This window comes from Ptychodera flava, chromosome 19, assembly GCF_041260155.1.
Source record: "Ptychodera flava strain L36383 chromosome 19, AS_Pfla_20210202, whole genome shotgun sequence".
In the NCBI taxonomy this organism is placed as follows: Eukaryota; Metazoa; Hemichordata; class Enteropneusta; family Ptychoderidae; genus Ptychodera; species Ptychodera flava.
Window position 1 is genome coordinate 1,744,669 of NC_091946.1, and position 14,279 is coordinate 1,758,947.

A 14,279-nucleotide genomic window follows, 5' to 3' on the forward strand; every position below is an offset into this window, starting at 1 on the left:
TCTCACAGCAAGGCCGCATGGGCTGCTAGGTTGCTTGTTGTGTCTTGCAGTGAGTGTATTGACGTTTATCTGGCACTTTCAGGATAACTTTTTTCAAAGGTGAAACAAGAGAACACAGCTGTTTGTGAACATCAAATTAACTATTTGTACATAGCCCTTCATTAGTTGATCCATGTGTCACTCTGTAATTCAACAGTTTGTTATCAAAATTTAAAAGTGCGTATATTTAATTGCAGTCAAGTAGCAAACAGCTTAAAACCCTTTGAGCTCCAAAGTCAAGTTTTGTCACCTTTGCAAAATATACACTAAATGTGGCTTGGATATCAAGGAAGAATGAAACCAAGACATTGTTAAAGATTGGACTGTATTTCAGTAAACAAATGCAATTACGGTTTCTGTTTGCGTTTCAGAGTGCTCAAAAGCTTCTCAAACAAGCCAGGATATTTTGCAATAGAATGGGACTCTACAGGATGCCTTTTGCTTGGGCAGCAAGGTGAGTGGTTATTTCTGACAAATTATTTGAGTCCAAATTAAATTTTAACCATAAATCTATTAGTCTTTGTGCACAATTGGACTAAGTTGTCCTAGTTAGGTTTGTACAATTTCTAAATGAGATGATTATTTATGTATAGAGGTCAGTCTGATAGACTTGACTTATTTCTATTTGCTTACACATTAAAGGTATTCAGTCACCTGTAATCTAAATATGCCCATATATAGTCAAAGGGGTGTTTCTGGCATTCATAATACCCTTGTGAGGGCACTGTATTTAAAAAGCAGCCACCCGCTTAAAATCTGTGATTGGTTAGATATTCTCTTTCCATGGTAGTTGTGACAAAGTTGGAACAGGTGACAGTATATACCTTTAATGTGAAATGAAACCAGAGAGATAAAACAACAGGCAAAGGCAATATTCTAGTGTTGTGTAAGGTGCTATACGAGTGGATAATTTTTTGAAATATTTATTGCAAAAACATCTCGAGATATGTTTTTTTCCAATGCATGAATGGTTCAAACATGTTCATCTTACCAATGTTATATTATGATATACCTCTTTGGACAAGTAGTACTGTAGACTAGATGAACAAGGACCACTATCTATATCACTCATATTATTGTATAATAATTACTACACTTTGTCATCTGTTATGTCACTTTAGACCGATATTCACAGAAAATGGTAAAGTGGATCGCAAAGCAGTCTTTTCACCATTTTACAAACAAGAAAGTGCAAAACTGTCTGATGAAGATCTCATAAAACACCTCAAAGATATCAAAGTCAACCCAGAGAAACTTGGTCGACTACAAAATATACCTGGTACTTTCAAGATCAACATAAAACCAGTGCGTGACAGCATCCAGAGTAAGTCACACATGCAGTATTGTTTAAGCAACAGACACCACTGCAGGTAGATCTACAAGAGATTATGGAAATAAAGGGTGACGCCCTGACCATTAACATTTATTTATGGGTATGGGCAGTTTAGTTATTGGTTAAGAGGAAGAGGAAAGCCAAAAATTAATGGGAGAGGCTTGCTGAGCCAGTTAATTTTGACTTTCCTCTCACCCGCACCCATATATAAAACAGTTAACCCTTTACCTGCCAGACAGTATCACTTCCCCATCAGCCAAGTCAGATAAAAGCGGTATTGAACCAAAACATGACGTATTTTCACCCACTTGGCTTGGTCTGTTATAGCATCTTTAGTCCAAAAAAATCAAGTTTACAGTATTTATGTTTTCACTAGCATTCAAATGTACAGTATTGTGTTAGAATACACCATACTGAATATTGTGTTTCATTAATTTTAACCATCTTGACCTGGTGGTGAAATATGGACTGGACAGGGAAAGGGTTAAACCATAATCCAGCGGGGACTGTGTCATCAGCAATGACGTGTTGGTCAAAAAATCTCCTTCTCTGACACTGCATGTCCGATTGCTTTGGAACTAGGTATGCATGTTCCTCTGGGTGATCTCTGTCAGCATTGTTCAAATTGTGATGACATTTTCATATTAGAATTTTTTTGAAATATTCCTCCTGGTTTTGTCAAAAACCCTTCTCTGAAAATACTTTGAAACTTAGTATGCATGTTCCATTGGCTGACTGCAGTCTGGATGTTGGTGAAAGTTTTGTATTTGTATTTTTTGGGCAATTTTCTTATCTCTTTGTCAATATTCTTCTATTTCTAACACCAATTGTCAGTGCTTTGAAATGCGATATGAAGGTCCTTAGGGATGATCTACATCAGTTTTGCAATCAGGTTGGGGATTTGTTCAAATTGTGATTAAACATGCAATATTGTATTTTTTGGACAATGGTTGCTGTTTTTGATCAAAAAATATGAAATAACTTATTCCTAGAATTCCCTGACCTGATTGCAAAGACTTTGGAACCACTGCACATTATTTGGTTTAAAGATGCACGCTGAACTGTAGATGAGAATTTATTCAAATGAAGTTATCATTGCCAAAAATACGCACCTACAATTCTCTTTGTACACCCAGTTTTTCAGTCTCTCTCTCTGCTTTGTCCAACCACATGAGTACCCTCCTGTTTCTTGCCCATAATCATCATTCCCTATTCTGCCCGTCTACTTTGTGTCTATTCTTATTTTGTTTTTACACACAATTCAAAGTCCTGCACTACAAAACTATCTTTACCAAAGATTCTTTTTTCTTTTTACAGACTGTTTGACACCATCTCTAGTACCAATACAACCTTTTCCAGTACCCACAGTGAGCCCACCATGCCTGGAAATTGAAGAGTTCAGCCCAGAACAGGCTAAGCATGCCTACCCACATACTGGCTACACCAACCATCTCTATGTCTATCCACATTCTCTCAAGTTTGATAGTCAGAAAGTTTTCACTAAGGTAAGATACTTTGTGTATTACAGGATGTATTCTGTTGCAACTTCTATGGTGTAAGAGAACTTTCCGCATGCCGTTGTTGACTGCCATGAGAAAATCACTCAGAGGGTTTAGATTAGTCTTCCTTTAAGCTGAAGTTATTCCCATATCAAGGTTAGGTCAGGGGTTAATCCATCACGTACCTGTTGAGGGCTGGACTTTTCTCACAGGGGTCTGATTTGGTTGAAGGAGTACACGTTGAGTGCATAGCAAACTATTTAGCTTCCTGCCATGTGCCAAGAGGTAGCCAGTTAATTATTCTGACAGGTGTATTGGGACAAACTATGGAGGAAGGAAGGACTGTTCCATCATACTGTGTAGGCTGACACACTTTCCTCTGACATAAACTCTTCTATCTAACACATAATTTATTTGTTCCACAGTCTATTACACAGAGCTTATCAGATAGGTGGTTGTTCACTTTCATCCCTTGTCTGTCATCTGGAGGTGGCATTGGCAGCAATGTCCATCAACATTTTCACATTCCAAGTTTAATCTTGGAAGAAAACAATGTTTACTTTTCCTGGTAGGGTTTCTTTGTTAATGTTGTATGTTGAAATCTCTCCATGTATCTGGTGTATGAGCAAAATGTGAACATTGGTTGCATGTTGTGCATTTCAGTCAAGGTCATCTCTTGTCCATGAAAATCAAGAAAAGGTAGCAAAGAGGACAAGAAACTAATCAAATTGATGTATAATATTCACCCTGAGTGCCTGTATATATAACTAGTTTATCATTACATCCAGCTGTTTGTTATATCTTTATCACTGTCCATGGGCCAAGGCACACTATGGGGCCAATGTCATCACTGCCAGTCTGTGTATGTCAGTCTGTCTGTATGTCCATCCATCTGCCAGTCTTTTTGTAGGCCAAGTTTGTGGAGCTCATAACTGAATAATTTCCTCATTAAAAGTGGCCAGCTTCGGAATGCTTAGAGGGTTATCTATAATCAAATGGAATCTTGTAGGCGTTGATAAAAGAATAAGAAAAAAAATATGATTTTCATAATCTGCAATAGTTATATTGATAATAGAGTTATTACTTTATTATTTGGTACGTGCGTTAGGAGGAACAATGTGTGCGATATTTTGGTTGAAAAGCATGAAATTGGTATGAATGTAGTTTTCCCGATTTTTGGTCAAAAGTCTTATTTTCAGGAATCACATGTCATACCATGTATCACAGTTGGATTTTAAGTTCTTAAGGATCATCTGATTACCATATATCAAAATATTGATGACATTTGTATAAGTAAATGTGAGCGAATAGGAAGACAGAAGTTTGCCACATTTCGCATGTTTTATTTCTTAAAAAACACCAAATATGATATTCTTGGAGTCCCTGGTCCAATCACAAAGATTGCTGCACATTTTACCTGTGTATTTTTGGTAGATAAATGTACATGCTCAACTGTAAATTAGTATTTGTTCAAATGAAGTCAAATGTTGCTAAAATGCTAATGAGCAACAAAAGTGAAAACTTGGTGATAATCTCAATAAATATGGGTCAGTTGTCTTGGCAAGGCAGCTAACATATGAGTGATTCTAAAAGAAGTTCTGGTATACAGATGTTGTAAACAACCAGTCTTCCATTTTCAAGATGCAGGATAATATAAGTATATTCATAAAAAGTGTTATCTATACAGTCGGTAAACTTTGTTGCTCAATCCAACAAGGTCAGGTTATTAATCACCAACTCTTACAACTGTGGATGTGAACATGACAAACTGATAGAAGAAAATAAAATTACGAAAACCCGGCCGGTCGAACTGATAAAATATTTTTTGACGGTCATAAATTTGCATGGCAAGAACTGTATGTAAATTCAGCATGTAGTTTAGGTGACATTTATGATAAAAATTTGACTGTTAAAAGGTATAAATACAGAAATTATTAAGATTATAAATATAGGACCAAACTATTTTTTCAGGGATGGGGCAGGTTGGAAATGAGGGGCAAGAGACAAAGGCGTTCCTATTGCTGCATGTGGATGCAGCACACCATTTCACTTACAGCATACTTATTTTTAAATCATAGTAAAGTAGTACTTCAAACAGATTAACTGTTATTTTACTGTCAGCCCATAATTTTACATCACAAAGACTATAATTCTTCCAAAATTTGTATTTTCAGTCATTTTATAAATTTTGCACTGCACAACATTGAATAAACTGCAATGTTTGAATATGTTAAACATAAAGAATAAAAATCCTTCATCGCAGATTAGTTTCTTTAAAGAAATTACTTTTCAACACTTCCAGCATATATTCTTTACAGGGTCATGTATTTCAAGGAAAATATGCCTATTAAAACAGTTAGGTACGTTTACAAACACAAACCCCAAATAAGCATTTTTCATAATTTTCAAAGAACTCTTTAGAAATTGCATTAAAAACAGTTAATAGTGACTTAAAATGTTATTTACAGACGCCAGGTTGTGCATTTCAGATGCACTCAGGTCAGCAGGGAAGTGCATCATTACTATTTCAGGATTGTTATTTCTTATTTCTTAATTATTTAACTTCTTTCCATGATGAACTATCTTTAGGCAGTTTATACTGTAGCTTAGAATTTTTCTGATTTATATATTTAATCATCTCTTGGGTTCTTTGGGTCCATATTCACCTCATGCCGCTACATCATCAACTATTTGCCAACAACTCCATGCCAATAACCAATTATCTGACCTGGCCACACATTAGAGAAGCTACAGCGTCATTGACAGTATTTTTTAAGTTGCTGGCCTGCTTGACCAGTAGAGATTTTGCGTGAGTTTTGCACACTGATACCATGTGATTAATCTGGGTCAACGGAAAACAGCAAGTTTGTGTAGTCATGTCAGTTTTTAGCTACTATAGACTATAGTCTATAGAAGCTATTGGGATGGGTATCCGTCCGGCGTCCGTCGTCAGTCTGTATGTATGTATGTATGTATGTATGTATGTATGTATGTCCGTTTGTGAGGCGTCCGTCCACTCAAATATCTTGAGAACTGCAGTACTTACTGATTTGATATTTGTTGTGTAGATGAAAAATATGATTTTGAGAAACTATTTTTATTAATTTTTTGATATTGTTGAAAATAGGCAAATTAATGCCAAAAAAGGTGTTTTTGGTAAAAAATCTTCTTCATAACCGCTGGTCAGACAGCTTTGTTATTTGGTATACAGGTCCCTAGGGATAACCCAACTTAGATTTGTTCAAATTGTGATGAAATATGCAAATGTGTATTTTTAAGGAATTTTTTTGTCATTTTTGGTCAAAATTTGACTTACATTGTATGGAATTCTTGTACTGTATAAACCCTATCAATTCACCCAGAAAAAAATAATTAATATGATTTTAAATAATTGAATTAATTAGGAAATCATCAAAGCCAAAATAATTTTAGTGTGGAATTATCAGAAAGTTCAACTTTTTTTGACAGTTCATAGTGAAATGCTTACCATCTTGGAGGATTAAAACATGTAAAGGCAACTTTCCTGAATCCCAACTTTGATATTCTGAACCACCATTTATGTTATCTAAAAGAAATTGCTCAATAGTTTGTCATGATAGGGTGGTCAAATAAATAGAGATAGTGAAAGTTCTAATTTCCAATTATGGTTGACTTGGTAAGGATAAAATAAGATTACTTTTTGAGGAAAAAAATACAGTGGTCAATTAAAAGAGTGGTCAAAGTGATAGGGTTTTTATGGTAAAGCTGGGCTTAAGTTTCCTCATGTGCTATTTATAGCACTAATGCAATCTATGTAAACAGTGCAATGAAAGTGTAACATGATTCCTTACAATGCTTTTGATGACCTTGAACTTCTTAAGTTTCAAACATTTGTCTCTTCAGTGTGCTTTCTCTGAGTACGTACAGTCTCAACTTATTCAAAAGAACTTACTTACAATGTTAATTTGAAAGTAAAAATGTGCTTGGTTAATAGGATGAAAATACTGATATTAAAAGATAACCAGCTCAAGATTCTTTATAACCTGACAGATATGCTGTTTTTTTATGACGTAAATCTTGATTTAAGCAAGTCTTGTTTACTTTAATTAGAATGTAATTAACTCTCGTTTATTTGCTATTATAGACTATATAGTCTGATGAAATATGCAAATCTGTATTTTTACGGAATTATTTTCCATTTTTGGTCAGGCCATCCTGAAATGAGCTATTAAAGATATCCACCTTCTTCATCAATACATGTGTCACAAAAGGTTATTCTCTACGTAACACAGCAGAGCTCTGTCAACTGTTGAGTCGCTTGTTTTTTCAAAACTGCTGGTCAGACAGCTTTAATATTTGGTTTATAGGTCCCTAGGATGACCTTAGTGAGATAATTTCATACAGTCAGGATATACTTAATTTTGTATCCAGTGTCTATAGTAGCTTCAGGGACTTTGGCCCTATGTTTTTGGAATTTAATATTAGGCTGCTATACAGTGAGTCAGTTGTCGTTGTTTTCGTAAAAATTAATAGCAGAGCTGTGTTGGCTGCAAGTCACTTGTCTGTGTTACAGATACCCTCTACTGTATCGTAGCAAATTTTGTAATACAAATTTCATCTTATCTGTAAAAAATCTGCAAAATTCTAATTCTGATAATGGGTGCGATCAGTGAAGTAAAAAGTGATATGTTGGTTGTTTTTGCAGGCACGGAACATAGCAGTTGTCGTGGAATTCCGTGATTCTGATGAAGAATCAGCACAGCCATTACAATGCATCAGAGGTAGACCAGGGGGACCAGTCTTTGTAACGCAGGCATCAGCTGCTGTTTTACACCATGTCACATCACCTGAATTTTATGAAGAGGTGAGATAAAGATATTGAGTTTGACCTAGCTTGTCATGGCACTGAGGTAACAACAGCTCAACTTTGTAATATGCATCCTTTTTAGCTACTATAGACTATAGTCTATAGAAGCTATTGGGATGGGTATCCGTCTGGCGTCCCTCGTCAGTCTGTATGTGTGTATGTCCGTTTGTGTAAAATATCTGAAATTTAGTAGCAGTATCACCTGAGAATCAAGTCACTGAAACTCTGTTACAAGATAGCTACTGACAGCAACAGACAAAGTGGTACAGGGTGAATCTCAAGGCTTTTCTTCAAGGAACAATCTGAAAACCAAAGATAAGCCACAACGACATCATTCACACCCACCATTTTGCTATGCTGTATGCTTTTACACTTTTGAACGAGTGAAGGCGCATTCAGCTTGCTAAACACAAAGATTTAACTTTGTCTTTGTGGACACACACATACTCAAATAATTAATCCTCCATCTTTGCAAATCACAAATAGTTTCTCTAAAATGTTTCCAGCAATATATGTACATTACATGGTATGAGAAAATTCCCACAGTGCAATACAATCTGTCCACACGAAGGTTGAGATGCGCAGGTCGTAATAAAGTTTTCCTCTTCTGCGCATAGTTAACAACTTTTTCAATGTGCGATCAGATCTCGACCCGAAAGCACCGACTATATATCGTCTGCGTATTCTCATCGCAAAAACTTTAGAAATATCAGCAAATTAGCAAGTTTTTCCTTCATTTCTAACTGCTGACTACTCTAACCGTTCTTGGATGCCGAAATTTGGTAAAAGACGGAGGCAGAGTGAGCGGGGCGCAATCGAGCAATGCCGCTGCTGTGCCGCGCTCGAGCCCCCGCCCACGTGGTAAAAATGATGACGTTCTGATCAGCGACGTCGACGGCAATCTAAACCTTTCTATCTGTTCTCAGTCTCCTTCTATTCTTGATCTTTCCTCCAAAGTTTTACTTCAAATATTTGGCTTTTGTTGTTATTTTAATTCAAAAGATAGTCAAGCCGATCAATACGAAAGGTGAAAACAATGTGTTCACTCCGGATGGTTTCTTCTTGGTTTTATGCAATTGGCAGTATTGACCTCTTTTTAGTGAATATGATGAAACATGGCCGTTTTTACGAGGTATCCGCAGCTAGTGATGTTGATTTGTTGTCCCGACAATTTTTTAGAAAGTTCAAACTTATGAAGGCATGGGTATCTATGGCAAATGAGCTAGGCAGCCATGTGTAAAACATCATTAGCATGGGGCCAGGTCAAATAAAATCAGCAATACGAAAACTGTTGGACCCTCTCAAAGTAGCTGAATATAATGAACACATTCATGCTGCCACTGCAGGCCTGTTTAGTTCAAACCGTGCAGTTTTCAAAAAACCACAGTAGGACAAACACTGGCCGAATACTTAGCCAACACAAAGTCATAGGTGTTAAATTGTCGGGCAATGATGAAACAGCCCCTTGGAAAGCACGTTTAAAAAATGATAAAGAGTTTGCCAGGAACCTGTTAACACCTGATTTCTTTAAAGAGGCCACTACTGCTACAGACTTTGAGGTACTACCCCTTTCTATTAAAACTTGTCTGCAAAGAGGCGCTACTACATTTGATAAAACTGATGAAATTGGGAGTGAAAATAAAAATATGAAACTATGGTCAGATCGACAGGCAGAACATATGTACATACATCTGGATGGTGGTCTGTCTGAGGCTGATTATGACGGTCTGGAAAAACACTTAGATCTGATGAAAATGTATCCCGCATTCCAAGGTTGACTGCTGTTAAAGGCCACCTCCACAGATTTCATGATCAAGTTGTTGAAACAAGCAGTGAAAATAAGAAGGGGTGGCGGATGGCTTGCATTGAGGATGCCATTTGGGCTCAATTAAATGAGATAATCAAAGAAAATAAATTAGACATGATTGATCTGGAGAGGCCTGAAGATGCCAACAAGGTAGAAATTGTTGTTGGGGAGGGTGGTGATACCTTCGCGGATAGTAAAGGGATCTTCCATTAGTGGTGCAATTAGACTGATCATGAACAAAAAAGACATTACAGGACAAATTAGTAAATGTGGAAAGCATTCTCTATGGGGGTGATGCACCATTGAGTGTACTGCTAAAACTACAGTCCTATTTGCGTAGCAAGGGGATTATAAAGAAATACGGTGGTGGTTATGAAGGTGGAGCATGCACTCGAATGATGGATGAGAATGTTCTCTCTGGATGTGAGAAACTGTTCTGTCACTCTGAACATGCCACCAGTATATTTTCTTTGATTAGAGATTACAGAACAGGGTTCGACATTCGTGTAAAATGATCACTATCCCGCAGGACCAGTAAAATGTTTAATTCAGTGGTCCTGCAAAAGATTTGGTAGTCCCGTCTGAAAGTCTCATGACATAACTAGGCAATAACTTGTTGTTCGAAAAATGTTTTATTTCACATTAAAGCAAAACTCTCAGCACTTACGTCCGAAATAATGGACAACCATCTCGCTTGATTAATCATAGAAGATAGTTTGCTCCGCTCACAATCGGCTATAGCAGAGACAAATTCTCGTGCCCTTTTGTCATTTCTATACGTAGACCCGACATTCAAACCTTTTGCTTCATCTAAGTCATACCTATTAGTGCAAGATGCGAGGTATAATGATATTCAAATATGCAGATTACATTAATGAGCATTGTTTCGGTATTAAAATTCTATGCTAATGACCCTTAATCAATGTGGAATATTCATGTACCTCGTATCTTGCATTGTATAAGTCACACAACCAAGGAAAATCGGAAAATGGTCTGCCATGTTTAGCGAGAGCATGTGACGTTTTGAAGAGAACAACCAGTCTGCTGACAACCTCTTTATTCAAAGATAGAATAATTTTATCGGCCCGAGTCTCACCAGGTTTCCGCCTGCTTGGCTTCCAGCTTACCAACATTCTGCTATGAGTAACTGAGGTGGCATGTGCCTTAACATAATCTAGTTTAAAATTCGAACATCCCGTCACAAAGGTGCCCACAGCGTCAAATTTTCGACAAACCTTGCAGTACATTTTCCCCTTACCATTACTGACAAAATAGGACAGCCAAGTGTATTTCGTTTTCCAAGCCTCCTGAAATTCACGTACCCGGACGTTATCATCGTAGCACTTGTTTTTTCGACGTACCTCTACTGTAGATCGTGCCTTTTTGACAGCCGGGGGAGTATAGCCAACCAAACAACGTTCCATCATTAGTAAAAAATCAGAGCTGAAAATAGATCATGCGAGTAGTTGCGAGCAAACGGAATGGACGACGCCATTGGACTATGCGCATTGCATAGTGCGCACCCCATACAGCGCCATCGGCATTGCCACCGGCCATGTACACTATCTGCGTGAAAACACCGGCGCAGTAATTTTTCAATGGCCGCGCACTTTGAAGTTGCTGACGATCAGTAGATCGTGTTTATTTGCAGTTTAAACCAAAAGCTACTTATCGAAAAGTCACTATCCCGTCGGACTTGCAACAAAATAATTTTACTAGTCCTTAAAAAATGTTACTAGACTCGGGATAGTGGGCCAGCGTGAATGTCGAACCCTGCAGAATATTAAATAGTTTTATAAGTATTACACATTTTAATGAGAAAGCATTCCATGCATTAAATAGTCAATATGGTACTGATGTTAACGACTTTGCTGAACTGTGTGACATATTCAGTGAGAAAGCTAAAAGATGGCTGTCACGCATAATCACTGAACTGCTTCACATGACACTTACCAACTATATGCATAGTGTTTCCCATCATGGCCCACAACTCGTGAAAAGAGACAATGGAATTAACATACACAGTAGTTCAGGTATTGAAATGTCACATCAGAGGATGAAAATGGATATTCGACGACACCTGGGGGTGGACATTGGGCCGAAACAATATTTGCAAGATGGCTTATGAGGACAGACCAACGCATTTTGCAGAGCACACCAATTAAATTCTAAAATGCTGCTGGTTGCAAGGTGTGCAGCTGTGTGATTGTATATGTACAGCAAAAAACAGGATGGTTGAACAGTCTCATATACATTACGTTTACTTTTTTGTATGTGTCACACAAGTTTTGTAGATAACATTGAAGATAAAAAGAACCGACTCATTTGAATGTCTGGATAGAATACACAAGGGAATTGCTAAATTAGTAAGCTACTGCAGTGAACTGCAATAAAACTGCTCACACTAATTAGTTTCAGCTGTAGCCAGCTGGCAGATTGGCGTGTAGTGTGTTATAACTGGGCAGTTTCTGTTTCACCCGTGGCCACTTTAGTGTTGACCAAGGTTACTTGATACAGACAAAAAAATTCTGCTCGTCCAAAGGCAAAACTAGCTCTGTCTGGGGTTGTATATAGAAGTTTACGATTGGCACCCTGTGTTCAAGATTAAGATACAATGTAACATTTTACCGTGCACTGGTCCATGTACAAATCTTGTTTATTTCAACTTCTCCAGACAAACTGTCTGCATGGGACATACAATGTTGTCGACTTTGCAAGCTAGGTACAGCTGAAACTAATTAGTGTGAGCAGTTTTATTGCAGTTCACTGCAGTGGCTTTACTAATTTAGCAATTCCCTTGTGTATTCTATCCAGACATTCAAATGAGTCGGTTCTTCTTATCTACAATGTTATCTACAAAACTTGTGTGACACATACAAAAAAGTAAACGTAATGTATATGAGACTGTCCAACCATCCTGTTTTTTGCTGTAATCACGCATTGGTCATCTAAACATGGGTAATTGTCTTTGTAGTTACATTTGATTACTTGTAAAGTATTAAAACTTAAAATCCTAAAAAAATAATAAAAAATAAAAATACAAAAAAACCATGAGCAAAGCCAGTGGTAAAAGGTCATGGACTGCCAAATAATTTTGCTTGCGTCAGTATACCACCACCATTCCACAAAGTCTGAAGACAAATAAAAACCTGTGAAACTGAACTAAATACAAAGGTCCATGACGCTAGGTTGCAGGATCATTTGATATTTGGAATATCATGGATTTGCTTGATGCTCAGCCCCTATAAAGAAAAAAATGATTAACAGTCAGTTCTATAGACATTTATTTAAAGAACAATTAAAAATTTAACTGTACTGCAGTTTGTAATTGAAAAATTCAAGAACACACTGCCATGGTATTGAACATGATTATTTATACGCTTTAGTGGGCTTTGAACTCAGCGGGATTCTGTATGTTGGAATGGGTAATCATCAGCGTTCATACCACATACATTACAATACAGAGAGGGGGTGTTTGAGGTAGGGGAATAGAGTGTAGATGTATAGCAGGAAGAGATGTGAACTTACAAGGATGATAGGTCGCGGCAGAGACGGGAAGATAGGGTAGAGAACTTGAGCCGGGAAGATAGGGCAGATAACTTGACCTTTGCATCTGGAAAATATTATATAAAACACATATATTGTAACTATTTTTCGACCCAAAAATATCTCAAAATATGTGTTGATGATGCTACAGACACACATGGCTACAGCGTGTATTGTTTTAAACAAAATAATTGTATGAATGACGTTGAAATATGCAGCAGCACAACATGAGCCAGTCATACGTACACCATAACCATGCATTTCTGAGTAGTTTCACGATGCTACATCTCTACTTAAATATTACATTGCATCGCTAAATTTGTATCTAGTTTTAGCATACAAGGGCGCTCCTACACTCATAATATATCGTTTGAAAGCTTGAGACGTACGCCAGAAAAGTACGTTTTTATTTTTGTCTTACTTATCCAACCATAGCATAAATGGCACCAAAAGTTTAAGGAGGACATGAAAATTACAAAAATTCACAATTTTTTGAAGAAAACCAGAGAGAAAACAGAAAACGAGAACGTACCTTTGCAGCCATGCTTGTCAACACTGCCAAGGTCAACCTCATATGCCGATGATTTTGAAAACAGTGGAGGAGATACAGAAAAACCTCTAAAATATGACGTTTTCTGTAGCTAATTTGCATATTTATTAAAACAAAACAGCCAGGAGTTGAAAAAGAATTCAAAAAACATCAAAATCGGGAAGAATGTAAGCTTTACTCCATACACATGGGAACGAGGTTACAACTAAGACCCTCTAGGTAACGGGTGTACAGTTGTACACTAGATATCGGCGAAAATGGTCGAGCGCCCCCACTGGGCCAAAATTTTACATTCGGGTGGACAGAATCTGTTGCATCTTGGGATTTTATATGTGCTGTGCATCATACCTGACATCACAAGACATCTAACAATATATGTACATCATACCTGACATCACAAAACACCTAGCAATTTATGTACATTATACCTGACATCACAAGACACCTAGCAATATATGTACATTATACCTGACATCACAAGACACCTAGCAATATATGTACATCATACCTGACATCACAAGACACCTAGCAATATATGTACATCATACCTGACATAACAAGACACCTAGCAATATATGTACATCATACCTGACATCACAAGACACCTAGCAATATATGTACATCATACCTGACATCACAAGACACCCAGCAATATATGT

General features: G+C 37.2%; 1 protein-coding gene across 14 annotated transcripts in view; it reads left to right on the forward strand.

The window, feature by feature from the left end:
• LOC139118349 (dedicator of cytokinesis protein 9-like) overlaps positions 1-14,279 on the forward strand; it is a 176,367-nt gene that overhangs the window by 40,413 nt on the left and 121,675 nt on the right. For all 14 annotated transcript variants that reach the window (XM_070681631.1, XM_070681633.1, XM_070681625.1 and 11 more), the window contains exons 12-15: positions 411-493; positions 1,161-1,363; positions 2,690-2,877; positions 7,556-7,714. In XM_070681631.1, coding sequence (XP_070537732.1) covers positions 411-493; positions 1,161-1,363; positions 2,690-2,877; positions 7,556-7,714 — 633 coding nt within the window. The remainder of the gene's footprint in view (positions 1-410; positions 494-1,160; positions 1,364-2,689; positions 2,878-7,555; positions 7,715-14,279) is intronic.